Below are 15,966 nucleotides of genomic sequence, written 5' to 3' on the forward strand. Positions count from 1 at the left end.
TTGCATTGTGGTAAATTGTGGTCAATGTCATGAGACAAAGTGTATGTGAACTGCTGTATGGAAAGTGAATTTGCTCTGTAAAATTTTCACCCAAATAACAATAAAAAAAAATAGAATAAAACAAAACAAAAAGAATGTTGTATTTTGTGAACCCTAACATTTTCAATATCTCTATCATAAAAGCCATCATTTCAAATAGCACTTACCCTGTGCTATTGTAATTTGAGTCATACAGCTTACCTAGTCTAATTAACTGAGCTTCTGGAGGAAAAAAGGACTAGACATGTAAGTTTCCGAAGCTCAGAAAAAGTTCTAAATCTCCAAAAAAAGAAGTCTCTTTGTAAAATAATGTAAACTAAAATCATTTAATTTCTGGAAAGACATTAAGTTTATGAATTGCCTTAAAATATATGTTGCTTCTTAAAATTATTTAGTGCTTTTGAAAGTTAGCAAATTAACTGAATACTTATTTTCCAACCCAGTGCAATTATTAATAAAATAGTTATAACTTCTAGTCTATGTTACTCTAGGCATCGTGCTGTGCACATTACAAGCAGGAGGATCTCATGAAAACTCCCAATAATCACACAAGAAAAACATTATCATCCCAATTTACTGAGGGACAAGTGAACTTATTTTTCTATTCTGGATGTTACATTTAATAGGGAAAATGAACACTAACCAATAGTTGTTTTTAAATCAATCAACTTTGTTGTGGCAAATTTAAGGTCATTTCCTTGCTGCTAGGTTTAGCTACAACAATAAGCTCAAACATAGCAACCATTGTGGGGGTGGCTCAGGACCAGGCAGTACTTCATTCTGTGGTATACAGAGTCACCAAGTTGGGACTGACTCGACAGCACCTAACAACAACAGTAGGTTTAGCACTCTTGGAAGCAGAAAAAAGAGGGCTTATTCTCAAGGACTGTTACTGTCTCATCCTTAAGGTTCCAATCCAAATGTGATCTCCTCTGTGGAGCTTCTGTAGGCACTCTCTGAAAGTTTCTCTGCTCCACTAGAAGATAAGTTCTTGAAACAGGGACATGTCTTAATTGTTTCTACTTTTCCAACGTGTGGCACAATGCCTGGTTCAAAATAGACCTTCAGGATAAAAAAATTCTTCTGTGGAATGATTCTGACTCATGGTAACCCATATATGTCAAAGTAATAATGTACTCCATAGGGTTTTCAATGGCTGACTTTTCAGAAGTAGATCAGTAGGCTTTTCCTCTGTGGTGGGTCTAGATGGACTCAACCTCCAACCTTTAAGATACCAATTGAGCACATTAACAGTTCACACCACCAAGACTCTTTGTGTGTTGAATTCAATTCAAGATAATATTGAATTCAAGTGGGAAATTAATGTATGTTCAGCTGATTCACCTTTTCATTCTCACACTATGGTATCCTTGTGATGCAATTCTATGATAAAGGAAATTGAATTTCCTCTAGAGAAAAGAATGTAGGTTGATCTAGTCCTAGATGAAATACTGAGGCAGCTTGTTTCCCTTTTACTATTGTCTCCTTACTTGATAATGCACTTCTTTTTGTATCACATGCCTGCTCTGCCCCTAAAGTCTGCCTCTCCACCTCAAATATTTTTCTTATGTCAGCTGATTTCAACTAATCAAAGATGCTTCTCTTTAACTGCTATTTTTATTTGTCCAAGAGCAAGCACCAAAGTTTCACTCCAAAGCCTAAAGATAACAAAATTTTACAAGCGGTTGATTTCTTAATGATGACATTTCACGTGAAGTGGGTTTGGTCGAGTCTGCTTTTTGCCCCCTAACATATACAATTATTTTCTTTCCAGTATTGGGATCCCCACGTTTTCATTGGGAATAGAGCTGCCAGCCAAAGACAACATTCTCTAGCCTCCTTTGGATCTAAATGGGCCAGGTTTTCTAAGTTCTGGCTAGAGATTTAAAAGTGACTGTGGTGCATGAATTTTACAAGTCACTTCTTTAAAAAGAGCTATCACACTGTACTTCCTTTTTTCTCTTTATAAAGGCTGAAATGTGGACAGGATGGTGAAGAGCCAGTTTTGACTACGAAATTGAAGTCCTGGGTGATGGTGTGGCAACAAGCTAGCTAAGTCATTGGAAGACTCATGGAACAGAGGCATGGTACTGACTCAAAGCCATCTACCAGTTTGGACTTACATGAGAGAAATATGAATATTCAATTTCATTTAAGCCATCATTGCTTTCTGTGTTAAAGCACCCAAATAATGTCCCAGTAAATGGAGGATAACTTTTCTGAGCATGCCAAATAATACTTCATCCTAGTCTACTAGAGAAATGGATGCCAAAGTTGATAAGGCAAGTGATAAAACTTTCAGAGAATGGTCCAAGAATAAGTCACTGTGGAGTAAGCACAATTTTTAATTCCATACTTGCTCAAATAGGACCATGGTCTGTCTGACCAAACCAAACCAAACCAAACTCATCAATTCCAACTCATGGTGACCTATGTGTTATTCAAAAAAAAAAAAAAAAAAAAAAAAGTGCTGTTCCCCAGGGTTTTCTTGGCTGTAATATTTATGGAAGCAGATCATCAGGCCTTTTTCCCGCTGGGCCGCTGAGTGGATTTGAACTGCCAATCTTTGGATTAGAACTTAAACGCAAACCATTTGTGCAACCTAGGAATCCACCTTTGATAAACTTAAACCTCTTATCAGGTACCCAAGGCATCATTTAAGTGGTTTTACTGAACCCAAACCTAGTCTGATCATTTAAAAAATAGTTCACGTATATCATTAGCATTTCTTGGGAGTCTTAAACAAATTATGTTGTTGTTACATGCCCTCAAGTCGGATCCGACTCATAGTGACCCTTCCTTGGGTTTCTGAGGCGGTATCACTATGGAAGTAGATTGCCCAACCTTCCTTTCGAGGAGTGGCTGGTGGGTTTGAACCATCAGCCTTCTGGTTAGCAGTCAAGTGCCTTAGGCACTATGCTACCAGAGCTCCTTAAACAAATTAGATACGTAAAAATTTTTTGAAGTATTCTTGAATACCCAAGATGTCTTATCATATATACTCAGTAGATTTAAAAGAAAAATAAAATAATAAAATGAATTTTGTTACAACAGTGGATAATTTATGATAAATATCTACACTGATGAAAAGATTATGCTGCATCTCATTTAATTTTTTCCCTAGAAAACCACCTATTCTAGGTGTTGTTAACTTGGGGTCCACAGATGCCTAAAGGATCTGTTGATAGAACGCAGTTGCTGTGATCTTTGATGAGCAAACATCTTTATTTTCATTAATCTCCAACTGAAATTTAGCATCTCATTCAATTATGCCTATGTTGTTGTTGTTGTTATGTGCCGTCAAGTCGGCCCCGACTCATAGCGACCCCTCCTTGGGTTTCCGAGGCAGTATCACTACGGAAGTAGGATTGCCCAACCTTCCTTCCGAAGAGTGGCTGGTAGGTCAATTATGCCTATAGGCAACACCAAAATCAAAAACCAAACACGCTGCCATTGAGTCGGATCCGACTCATGGTGACCCCTCCTTGGGTTTCTGAGGCAGTATCACTATGTAAGTAGATTGTCCAACCTTCCTCCCAGATATACAAAACATCACAATGTTATTGGCAGTATTATGACTTTGTCACCCACAGAAATCATAAATATTTTCATATGTCATTATAGCTTTGCAAATATATCAAAATACCACTTACACTCATCATTATGTCAAATTACAGTAGTTATTAGAACTTGACTTAATATAAAAAGCACATATATGATCTCAAAAATTCATTTCTATTACTATTTTGATAAATGAATCTTAATGAGCTCTGTTGGTGTAGTGCGTAAGGCATTTAACTGCTAACAAGAAGTTTCGTGGTTCAAATCCACCAGCCACTCCACAGAATCTACTCCCATAAAGATTTACCACTTCAGAAACCCAAATGGGGTCACTAGGAGTTGGAATCACCTCAATGGCCGTGAGTTTGGTTTTTGGGTTTTTTTGTAATTTTATGTAGTTCAAAGGTTTATTCTGAATAATGGTCTATAGACTCTAGTAGCATAGTGGCTAAGACAGTTGCCTGCTAACCAGAGGGCTGGTGGTTCAAACCCACCAGCCACTCCTTGGAAGGAACGTTGGGCAATCCTACTTCCATAGTGATACTGCCTCGGAAACCCAAGGAGGGGTCGCTATGAGTCAGGGCCGACTCGACGGCACGTAACAACAACAACAAGAAGACATCTCTGGACTGAAAAAGGGGGTCAAGGGAACAAAAATGGTTACACTCTGAGGGATTCTGTTCATCCTACTTACATAAAGCTCCTCACACAGTGCCTGTTATACAGTAAGCTTTTAATAGCTGGTACTATAGCTTATGGAAGGAGCTCTGGTAGCATAGTGCCTAAGGCACTTGACTGCTAACCAGAAGGCTGGCGGTTCAAACCCACCAGCCCTCCTCAGAAGGAAGGTTGGGCAATCCTACTTCTGTAGTGATACTGCCTCGGAAACCCAAGGAGGGGTCGCTATGAGTCGGGTCCGACTTGACGGCACATAACAACAACAACAACAACATAGCTTATGGAAGCTTTGGTGGCATAGTGCCTAAGGCATCTGACTGCTAATCAGAAGGCTGGTGGTTCAAACCCACCAGCCACTCCCCAGAAGAAAGGTTGGGCAATCTACTTCTGTAGTGATATCGCCTAGGAAACCCAAGGAGGGGTTACTATGAGTCAGACCTGACTCCATGGCAGTGGGTTTGGTTACTATAGCTTATAGTTTACAGTTCCCATTATATTTTGTCCACCAGCTACTCCTCAGAAGGAAAATGGGGCAATCTACTTCCATAGTGATATTGCCTTGGAAACCCAAGGAGGGGTCACTATGAGTCGCATCTGACTCAACGGCACATAACAACAACAACATAATATTTTGTGACCTGCCAGAATATGGCTAAGTTACAGAAGCATCTTTTGTCCTTTTTTGGATAAAGAACACTGTATTACAAATGCTAATCATTTCACTTACTTGCAGAGATCATTAACACAGCTGGCAATATATAAATATGGATCAATATATTCATGGCAGCTGAGAAAAGGAAACTGCAACAGAATCTGACACTTGAAGAAGATGGCCTGTGCAGAAAAAAATGTCAGTCACCAGAATATATTTAATGATATGTGTATACTCTCATTTTCCTTACTGACCTATTTACAGCATTCTTAGTTCTTACCAGAAAGGAGAGGGTAATTTTTTTTTCTTACAAATGTCAACTAATAGTTTTCTATCTATGTATTTTCATAATTAGCACTGCTTTTGTGAGCTAATTACATTCACTGTTTCTGTAATAACTTTAAGGTTATTCTCTGCTGCAATTACATTTCTAAGATTTAATAGTTTGGAATTATGTTGAGTTTGCAATAAAAATGCTTAATGGTAACTATACAAATAGTATATATGTTTGTGTTATGTTCAATATGCCAATTTTACATCAAACTTACCTCAAATGCTGGCATTCCACTTGAACATGGACTCGGAAAATCTGAGGGTGTGGGGACACATTTGGCGTCATCGGGAGTTTGCACCACCCAATAACTTGCAAACAGAGCAATGTCTTCTGTGTAGTCCTCTATTTCACATAAGCACACACACACACACACAAACACACACAAAATAGGTGTAAGAGTATTATTTTCCAAACATAAATATAGTTCTACAGCATGAACCTTCTAATCAGAAAGAGAAACTCAGTAACTTTATAATTAACAAATGATATTAGGCTATAATATCACTTTGACATAATAAAATTATATCGAACAAAATGTAAGTACCACACCAAGTCAAATCCGACTCATAGCAACCCCTCCACATCACTATGGAAGTAGAGTGCCCAATCTTCCTTCCAAGGAGTGGCTGGTGGGTTTGAGCCCCCAGCCTTCTGGTTAGTAGTCAAACGCCTTAGGCACTACACCACCAGAGCTCCCAGATACAACATAAACACTGGTAAATTTCAAGTCTGCCAACACAGAATTTATGTTGGAGAAAAGAGGGAAAATAAGCACAAAGCCAAGAAACACAGGTGAAAAACAGGTGTAAATTATCTGAAGCAGCCCTCTCATTGAACTGCACATTTTTCAGAACCTTACTAAAATCCCAGTTCCATTTTTGAGTCCTCTACAAGAAAAACTATCTTTGTTGAACCCTTGAAGAGATTTCAGAGGCCAGTCACACAGATGATCAAAGAAAAACTACAAAAGAGAAAACTAAGAAGTGAATACATCTCATCTGAATATGGAACAATTTTTCTAAATATGCTGAAGACAAGGCCCAAATATTAAGAATCATGAATCTTATCCCAACATTACTCAGAGTAATATGCAGGCAGCAACTAACAGATGGTTGACGGTGAGCTTGCTGAACTCTAGGCTCCATATCAAGTTTAACTTGTCTTAGCAGTTGGCCTCTCAGACAAGTTCAGGACCTGACATGGTAATTAATCCTGCCCCAGATTGAGACAAAGGTTGAATCTCAAATCTCTAGAACTTGGCTCAGTCAAACAAGATGGCATCTCACAGTTCTATCTAAGCCACTTAGTCTTCTGATTTGTGCTTCAGGTTCTCCACCACACAGATTTACATGACCATAAAGTCTACCACTGATGATAATCCACGGCACCACTAGAATCAAATATCTCCACACCACCTGTGAATGCCTGACTTTCTTCTCAAACCATAGGTTTCTCCATACACTCTTAGAATCTTCAAGATGGGAAGATAATGTCTGCCCACTACCACCCATCATTGAGAACATTGTAGTTATCTGTTACAATAAAATTATATCGAACAAAGTATAAGTACCAAATAAAACTAGACAATTGGAGAGAAAAAGTAAACCTCAATGAGTTAAGATGAGGAAGGACTCAATGTGAGCAGATACAACATAAAACAAACCAAACTCATTGCCATTGAGTCAAATCTGACTCAAAGCAACCCCTCCGTATCACTATGGAAGTAGATTGTCCAATCTTCCTTCCAAGGAGTGGCTGGTGGGTATAAAATCCCAAACTTTACTAGTCTGAAAGGTTCTGGCCCCTGCATACTCCCACCATCTGTTACTTCTCTTCTTGTTCAGTCTGCTCTGGTCATTCTGCCTTTATGCTGTTCTTCAACTACCCAAGTTCATTCCTAAAACCAGTTGCTGTCAAGTTGTCCCAAACTCATGGCAAATCCGTATGTGTCCATGGGTTCTCAAAGGCTGATTTTTTTTTTTTTTTTTAAAGTAGATTCCCAGGCCTTTCTTCCAAGGCAAACTGAGTAGACCCAAACTTCTAACCTTTCAGCTTGCAGCCTGTGTGTTCAAGGTCTGTACCACCCAGGAATTCCAAGCTCATGCCTATCAAAGGGCATTTATCTTGCTCCTCTTCCTTCAAAACACTCTTCTCTCAAAGCTTCCCATGGCTCCCTTCCTCATTTCATTGAGGCAATCTGCTCAGTGTGACTAGCTCAGAGGGGCCTCTCTGCCACAGGATCTAGACTGCCACCAACCACACATTGCTCTATTATTGTTTATCTCTTTCCTCACTTTGCTTTTTTAATGGCTATCAATACCCAGTAAAGTTGTATTTTATTTTTTTGCTTCTTTATTTGTTTTGTCCTTCACTACATTATACACAACATGGAGGGAGGGAGCTTGTCTAAATTGTTCTATTGTTTGATCCTTAGTTTAGTGCCTGGAGTCTAGTCGGTGCTCAAAATGCATTTTTTAAATAAGTTAGTGAATAAATACAGAAAAGTTTTCAATATTCATTAGATAGATTATTAGCATCATAGAGCTTTCAAATGTGTTTGGCCCATTTTTTTCATTATCTCAGACATTGATGAAAAGGTTACACGTTGAACCAGTCCTGAGTCTGATCTAACATACTTACTTAGAAGTACTTTTAGAGTAAATTTAGTAATCACATTTTATTTCAATGCATTATCATTTTTTAAAAGTCTGAAGAACCTAAAATATTTCCTAAACATCCACTTGTTTCAATATCTATGGCCAGATTTTAGTGTTACTAAGCAATAATGCCAATCCCTTGGAATTGATATTAATTCCAGCTTTGGAACCATATATTTTGCTGTTTTTACTATGTTGTATAAATAAGAGTCACCAAAGTTTTTAATTATTGTGAGAACTTAAATAAATACCACCTAGCTGTCTAGATTCTACTAAACTTAAGTTAGAATGCTTTTTATAAAACATGCGATGCCTGCGGTACTCTATTGTCCATATTGGGACACTTTTGAAAGTCAAGGGAGATAGTTCTGCTGGAAAACCAAGAGTAAACCAGGATTTGTATGTTGCTGTGTAGCTAAGTGTAGACATGAATTATGGACCTAGAATTCTCAACTAGAAAACAAAGTAAAATCTTTCTATAGTCCCAGAAATTCTGAAAAGGCTCATTTCTTTGTGAAGTCATCCTTGAAGAATGAGACACTATGCACAGGAAAACACAATTTTAATCACTGATAAAGTATGCATTCAATCACACTAACTGCCACACAGATTTATATAATCAGCAAATTACAAAATAAGTTTCAAGAAAATACTAGGCTTCTTCAAGAGAAAGGTAATATGGCTTATCTGTAGACATTTTCTTGCATGATGGCAGTGTGGCAGACAATCAGAGGACAAGTTCTGCTCACATTAATAGTTGTTATAAATTAGAATTTTTTACTATTCTACCTTGCACTGTGTACCAAAAAAATTATGAAGAGCTGAAATATCTCGTTAAGAGTTTTCCCAGATATTTCTGACTTGCTCAATTGCCTCCTGCCATTCTCCCCAACTTATAATACGTTAAATATTCATGACTTAAAATGAATAGCTAGATTCATCATTGCACATCATAAAAGCTTTCAAATTACTATTCAATGTGTATAATCTTGCTCACATTTCATTATTTTTATTTATAAAAGTTTTATTTTTCAGTCATTTAATTTACTCTTATAAAGACTATATGCAAAACAACTTTTATCTAAAAGACATATTTGCACCCAAATGGATTTGATTCACTAGAAGACAAGCTCCTTGAGGGCAGGGATCTTTGTTTCATTCACAGATGTCTCCGGTTCCCACAACAGTGCCCTGCGTGAAATAAATGCTCAACTAATATTTGTAATGTAAGTGAATTCTGTATCTTCCTTTAGCATATGTAAACTAGCTCCTGTTTTTCAAAAATGACACAAAAAATGCTTTCCTATTTTACACTTCACTTAAAATCATTAAAGTTGGCAAGTGACTAAGTTTACCGAACCAAGGACAAGTGTTTCAGGTGCAAACAGCTTGAGCAGTAAAGAAGACTTTAGAAAGTACCTACGTATGTCTGTTCTAAGGAGCTCTGGTAGCGTAGTGCCTAAGGCACTTGACTGCTAACCAGAAGGCTGGCGGTTCAAACCCACCAGCCACTCCTCGGAAGGAAGGTTGGGCATTCCTACTTCTGTAGTGATACTGCCTTGGAAACCCAAGGAGGGGTCGCTATGAGTCAGGCCGACTCGATGGCAAATAACAACAAAAACATGTCTGTTCTAATTACTTACCATGCTGAATTATGAAATCATCAGATTGAAGGTCATTGTAGTTTCCACATAGGCCACATGATTTCCCTTTATGCTCCCCAGACAGTTTGAGGTAAATTCCAGATATTCCATCCCAAGCCAATGAAAAACCAAAAGTTGTTTTCACCAGAATGTAGTCAGCTAGTTTCTCAATGAAAACATGTCCAATTGTCTGAGGCAATGTTAAACTTGAAAAACAGAACAAAGATAATCTAAGAATTTATTAACTGCTAATCAATTGCAGATGATCAACGTTTTCAAAGAGCGACTGACATAACTGAATAAAATAGAATTATCCCTCAAAATTATGGCTCTCCCAAGTACCAAACCTGTAGGATATCTCCACACTTTCGAAACATTCAACATAGAAGTAAAACAAAACAAAACAAAACAAAAAAAGATACCTGTTTCCCATACTGATTTAAATTTTATATTTAAAATTGAATGCTTATTTCAACTAACCAAATATACACAGATGCTAAATATCAGTGATTGTTGATTCTGGAAAATAAGCCTGTCTATTTAGAATAATGAGGGCTGAAATGCAATTATTCTTTATCTAGAGAGATAAAATCCAAAAATGCTCAACAATTTTGAAATAAGGATAAACAGTGGTCGAAATACACAAGTACAATGCTCAAGTTCTGATTTTGTTTAATTTTATTTTAAACTTGGCTGTGAGAAAGTAGCAACTTTCATCTCCAAAATGTCACCTTGGAATAAGTCATTATTGCCCAAAAGAAAAATATCTAGGAATGATTTATTATAATTTTCATTTGTTTAATGTTGTAAAGTATAAAAGACATTATTAGGGTTATAAAGTACTTCATCACACAGTATCTTACAGTGCTTATCTTCATAATTTTTAAATGGGATACATTTTGGCCTATTTAAACAAGAGGCATGGAGAATATTCACACACCTGATTCACTGTCTATTCTTTCCATCTTTTAAAAGCTTGTGTGCATACAAAGGAAGAGAGAGACACAGGAATCTGAAGAAAATTAATCAACTGGACATTTTAAAAATAAGGTAAGTCACATAGAATACTGTTCAAAAAACACTGCTCTCCTTTATTCATGAACATTGCAAAAAAGGTAACCTGATAATAATTCAAGAGACGGGGGAAAAACCATTTTTCTTAAGTTGACTGTGCTACGTGATAATTATTAACTATAATTGAGTTAGGAGGGAGGTTAATAGACATATTCACACATAGCTTTCAAAACTGCAACCTGGGAAGATATCTCACCACCATCAAAAAAGAGCAGCCAGGAGTGGAGTGCAAACTTGGACTCGAGATTCCTAAGCAGAGATGCCAAAGAGATGGCAGGGAGATACTGGCAGCAGAAGCAGCAGAACAAAGAAACCAGCATGAGACGGAGCAGTGGGCTTGGTGGCCCACAGAGGAAGAAAGCTGAGTACCATCGGGCTGGAGGCTTGCTGGCAGAGGGGGCTGCGCCTATTAGCAGTGTTAAAAGAACTTTGTGACACTTGCCAGAGCAGGACAGAGGCCAGGCGGAGAAGCTGAAGGTCAAAGAAAGGCATGCCTACAGGCATAGCCTGGGGGAAACTGTCCTGATTGAAGAATTGTGTCTAAGTTTTCCTGAACCTGAAATGTAACCTGTTGCTTCCTTAATAAACCCCATAATTGTGAGGGGGGTGGAAATTGCAGTCTAGTGAATCCTTTCCAGGAAGAGCACAGCTACATGGAACAAAACCTATAAAACTAAACGTATTTTCTGTCAGAGAGATAGTCTCCAAAGAAACAACTCAATATACCTGTAACTATTTGCACACAGATGTTCACAGGTAATTCTTGGTAGCAAATTATCTATAAAAGCAGGAAAGTTTTAAATTGGAGAATAAATAAGACTCTAGCTTACTAGTGCCATAATATATGGTGACTAAAAAGATAAATATGATGAATTCATAGTAAAAGTCAGTATGAAATAATATTGAAGAAATATCACTTATTTTGTGTTTTCAAGTTTACACAGACAATGTCGGATTATAGTAGGAAAAAAAGGAGTCAAGTTTATAAATAAAACATTCATAATATAAAAATAAATACATTCATAGTCATGGAATGTTAATTGAATGAAAGTATAGTTTTTCTGTTGTGGATTTTTGTTTGGCCATTTGTTCACATTCACAGTAAACTTGATTAAATACACAATTTCTCAAAAGAAAGCTAACTACCTTGAAGTTATTTATCTTCAAGTGCATAATACAGAAGGATGGCAGAGGAGGTGAGTGGCAATACACCTAACGAACTAACTAACTCACTGCCGTCAAGCATATTTGGACTCCTAGCAACCTCTATCGGGTTTCCAAGGCTGTAAAATGTTGATGGAAGCAGACTGCCTCATCTTTCTTCTGCAGAGCAGCTTACGGGTTTGAACCACCAACCTTTTGATTAGCAGCCAAATGCCTTAACCACTACAGCACCAGAGCTCAATAGTACATCCACTCTTCACTTCACCTCATTATCCAAAATTTCACATTCATGATTATAGTAAAAAATCTACTATCCAACTATTTTGTGCATTAATGACATACATCTGGCAGTAATGAATGAGGTGTAAGGCAAGAGTAACGTCGGCTGTGATGGTTGAAGTTACGTGTGAACTTGACTGAGGCATGATTCTCAGTGGTTTGTCAGTTAAGTAATGATGAAATTTGGCAGTTATATAATGATGTAGTCATCCTCCATTTTGTGATCTGATGAGGTCATCCTCCATTTTTATATAATACTGATTTTCTCATAGTGACCTGGCTTTGGAACCTAACCATGTTGATTAGTGAGGAGAGGATGTAATTAAAAGTGGGTAATCTCCAGTATGGCTAAGAAAAATTTCATGCAACCTAGGAATGAAACATTAAAAATATAAGCTAACATTTCCTTAGCACCTGCTTAAAGTTAGGCCCTAGGCCAGAAACACCATTAGTATAAGCAACTTAGCTAAAAAATAATCATCTTCTTTCTGTAATAAATCTGGAAATCCCCAATGAAATGCTTTATCTAAGTTAAAATTAATATTATGGCTTTGATTTTAAAAGTTAATATTCTTTAAAAAAAGCTATTTGACAGATATTTCTGCTTTACAAAATATAATAATTTTTAAGCTCCTATATATTACCTAGGAGCTCTGGTGACATAGTGCCTAAGGCATTTGACTGCTAACCAGAAGGCTGTTGGTTCAAACCCACCAGCCACTCCTCAGAAGGAAGATGGGGCAATCTACTTCCATAGTGATACTGCTTCGGAAACCCAAGGAGAGGTCACTGTAAGTTGGACCTGACTCAACAGCAGTGAGTTTGGTTTTTTGGTTTTTATATATTACTTAAAATCCCATATAAAGAATAATAAAATACTATTTAAATTCAGCTCCAGGAAAAACATATGAAAATACACTACATTACTGTTCAAATGACGAAACTTTATTTTAGTAGAAAATAAATATAGAACCCAATTGATTAATAGATTAAGCCCCCAGGATGCAGGGACTGCTCTGCATTTCCTGACTGTGTCAAAACCTGGATTAGGGCCTGGCTCTCCTGGTGTTTACTCCAAAAGCCTTTCTTCTACCACCTGATGCCTCTGAAGAATATAAAGTGAGAAAAAAAAAAATCTTGTATTGGTAAGGCCTTTGCACTGGAAAGAAAACTCATGGTTCAAACACTTGAGAGTAAATTCTCAACAAATTTACTTTTTCTGACATAATTCAGCCACATAATATTGAAAAGTGAGTATCTCTCTACAAATATTTAGACTGATAAGTAAACTGTTCCACAATATTCCTATTTAAGATATATAAAGCCTTCTGTCAAATAAACAAGCATCCTCTTCCCCAAAACTCTCAGGTTATGTCTTCGGCAGATAGGAAGCTGGGAAGCAGGCTTTTCTGATCCCACATCGGAAGGCCAGTTGTTCACTGCCTTTGAGTCCGTCTCAGAGCACTAATGGAAAATCTCAACTGGAATCCAAACCTCATCCACACAGATTAGAAACGGATTTCCAGAGAGTTACTTTTCTTTTAAGTTCCTATTTAAGGATAGAAAGAAAGAAGGGAAGGAGGGACAAAAGAGAGGAAGGGATGAGAGAAGAGGGCAAAAATAATCAGAGTTGAAGTAGGAAGATTTCCTCCAGTCTCTCTTAGAAAAAGATGTGACAGTCCAATCTCCACTTATGGAAACATATTTGTATCTTACACAAGCATTGGGGATATTAAATTTGTTAAATTTTTGGCCACTTGGTTGGTCTCAGAGCCTACCAAAATTCTAGTGCCTGTGTGATATAATTTCAAGGTTACTATTGAAGAATAAACCTCTCTTCCTATTCTGGACACTTCACTTCCAGTGTGAGATGTTTGAAAATTCAGTTAGCCCATATTGTTTTGTTGTTGTTGTTATATCATTATCATATCTTACCTGAGTCCATTCTTTTTTATATCATGACCATAAATTCGAATTTCCTCTTGGTTTGAAAAGAACAAGCTGATTGACCGATAACAAGAGTACACTGAACCAAGGCATTTAGGGCTATTATGAACCTTAAAAGGAGGAAGAAAAGGATGTATAATATATCTTCAACTGAGTTACTGAAACACAATATATGTTTGCAGTTCTATAGCATAATTAGTCCCACGAAACTTTACAAAATTATCTGTAACTACATTTAGGATTTGCTTACATTACTAATGGAAAGTTTTTAACCAAAGGAAAAAATACTGCTTCTAATGAAGATGGCAAAATGAATTGAGAGAATAGAAATACTTAGTTCATAAATTGGACAATAGAATTGATTTCATAAAACACAAATTAATTTATCATATTTTTAAAACATTGTCTCTTCACATGTTAGAGGTTAACATTCTAAACCTATGTGGTATGTAGTGGAAAAATTAGATCTAATAAGAAAACTGCAGAGACCCACAAAGAAACATATTTTTAATTTCAATATTCATATTTTTCATATGTTAGAGAATCATGAAATAGAGCTTAAAATGGATCTCTATTCAAAACAGCATTTGGAGGTTGCAAAAGTGACTGTAGCTTACTAAAAATAAAATTGCCCAGACAATTTTGGGGAAGACAGAGATTATTTCTCAAAAGTAGATGGAAAAAATTGTTTACTAGTAAAACAAAAAAAGAAAGTAAGAACGAAAAGAGAAAGAGAGAAGAAGAGAAAGGAAGAGAGTATAATGAGAAAATGCATGTTAGATTCTGATACGCTAAACCAAATTGAGGTAACACTGGATGATGTGAATAGATAAATGCTGGACTGCTAGCCAAAAGGTTGGGGTTTCAAATCCACCCAGAAGCTCCTTGTAAGAAAGGTCACATAGCCTTGAAAACTGTATGGAGCATTTCTACTTTGTACAGATGAGGTCACCACGAGTCACAATCAATTTGAGAGCAACTAACAAGAACAATAACAAAACAAATTTAATTTCAGATGGACCAAAAAAGTAAAATGTAATGGTAAAACCATAAAATAACTAAAAGAAGATATTGATACCTATTTAGCAGGGAAACAACTTTCTAAGCATATAAGTGATAGGAAAATTAATCAATTATAGGATAGACTTTTGTGAAAAATGTAATGGATATTCATTTCATGTTTAATCAACAAATATTTATTGGGCACTTCTTATGTATCAAACATTATTCTAGTTTCTGGGAATATAAAACCCACTAAACAAACAAAAATCTTCCCCTTATGGAACTTAGAGTCTATTAGAGGAAGATAGTTAATATAACTTAAATGCATACTTTATCATATGATAAAAGCCATGAAGAATATTTGGAGGTAAAGAGGATAAAGAATGTGTCAAAAGTTGGACAGAATTTTAGATTGACTGATCAAGAAAGACCTCACTTAGAAGATGACATTTTAGTAAAGATGAAGGAGATGACAGAGCTTGCCATATGGATATCTTAGAAAAGACCATTCCAGATCAATGGAATGGAAGGTTCAAAAGCTTCAGGTGGGAACATGTCTAAAATGTTTGCAGTGTCCAGACATCTAAGCATCTGATCACAGACAGGAAAATGAGGGATTCTTCTTTGAAGAAACAAAATGACTCTAGAGAAAAGACATGTAGATATTAATATTTGAGGCTTTACTAATAAAACCAGAGTCTCTCTCCTCAATCTCCCACAAGACAAGCTCAAATCATATGTTTATTTCTTCTAATCAGCTTTTATGGGCTCTGGTGGTACAGTGATTAAAGCATTTTGCTGCCAACTATAAGGTTGGTGGTTTAAACCCACAAGCTGCTCCACAAGAGAAAGAAGAGGTAGTCTGTAAAGATTTGCAGCCTTGGAAACCCTATGAGACAGTTCTACTCTGTAGTATAGAATCACTATGGGTTGGAA

At 36.7% G+C, this 15,966-nt stretch overlaps 1 protein-coding gene across 1 annotated transcript in view; it reads right to left on the minus strand.

Moving 5' to 3' along the window:
* OTOGL (otogelin like) overlaps positions 1-15,966 on the minus strand; it is a 251,434-nt gene that overhangs the window by 219,182 nt on the left and 16,286 nt on the right. Inside the window, exons 7-10 of the mRNA XM_007953174.2 lie at positions 14,017-14,138; positions 9,565-9,770; positions 5,479-5,606; positions 5,006-5,112 (exon numbers count right to left, since the gene is read on the minus strand). Of these exons, the coding sequence (XP_007951365.2) occupies positions 5,006-5,112; positions 5,479-5,606; positions 9,565-9,770; positions 14,017-14,138 (563 nt within the window). The remainder of the gene's footprint in view (positions 1-5,005; positions 5,113-5,478; positions 5,607-9,564; positions 9,771-14,016; positions 14,139-15,966) is intronic.

Source organism: Orycteropus afer, unplaced genomic scaffold, assembly GCF_000298275.1.
Source record: "Orycteropus afer afer isolate SDZICR_OR568_19922 unplaced genomic scaffold, OryAfe1.0 scaffold00375, whole genome shotgun sequence".
NCBI classification, from domain to species: domain Eukaryota; kingdom Metazoa; phylum Chordata; class Mammalia; order Tubulidentata; family Orycteropodidae; genus Orycteropus; species Orycteropus afer.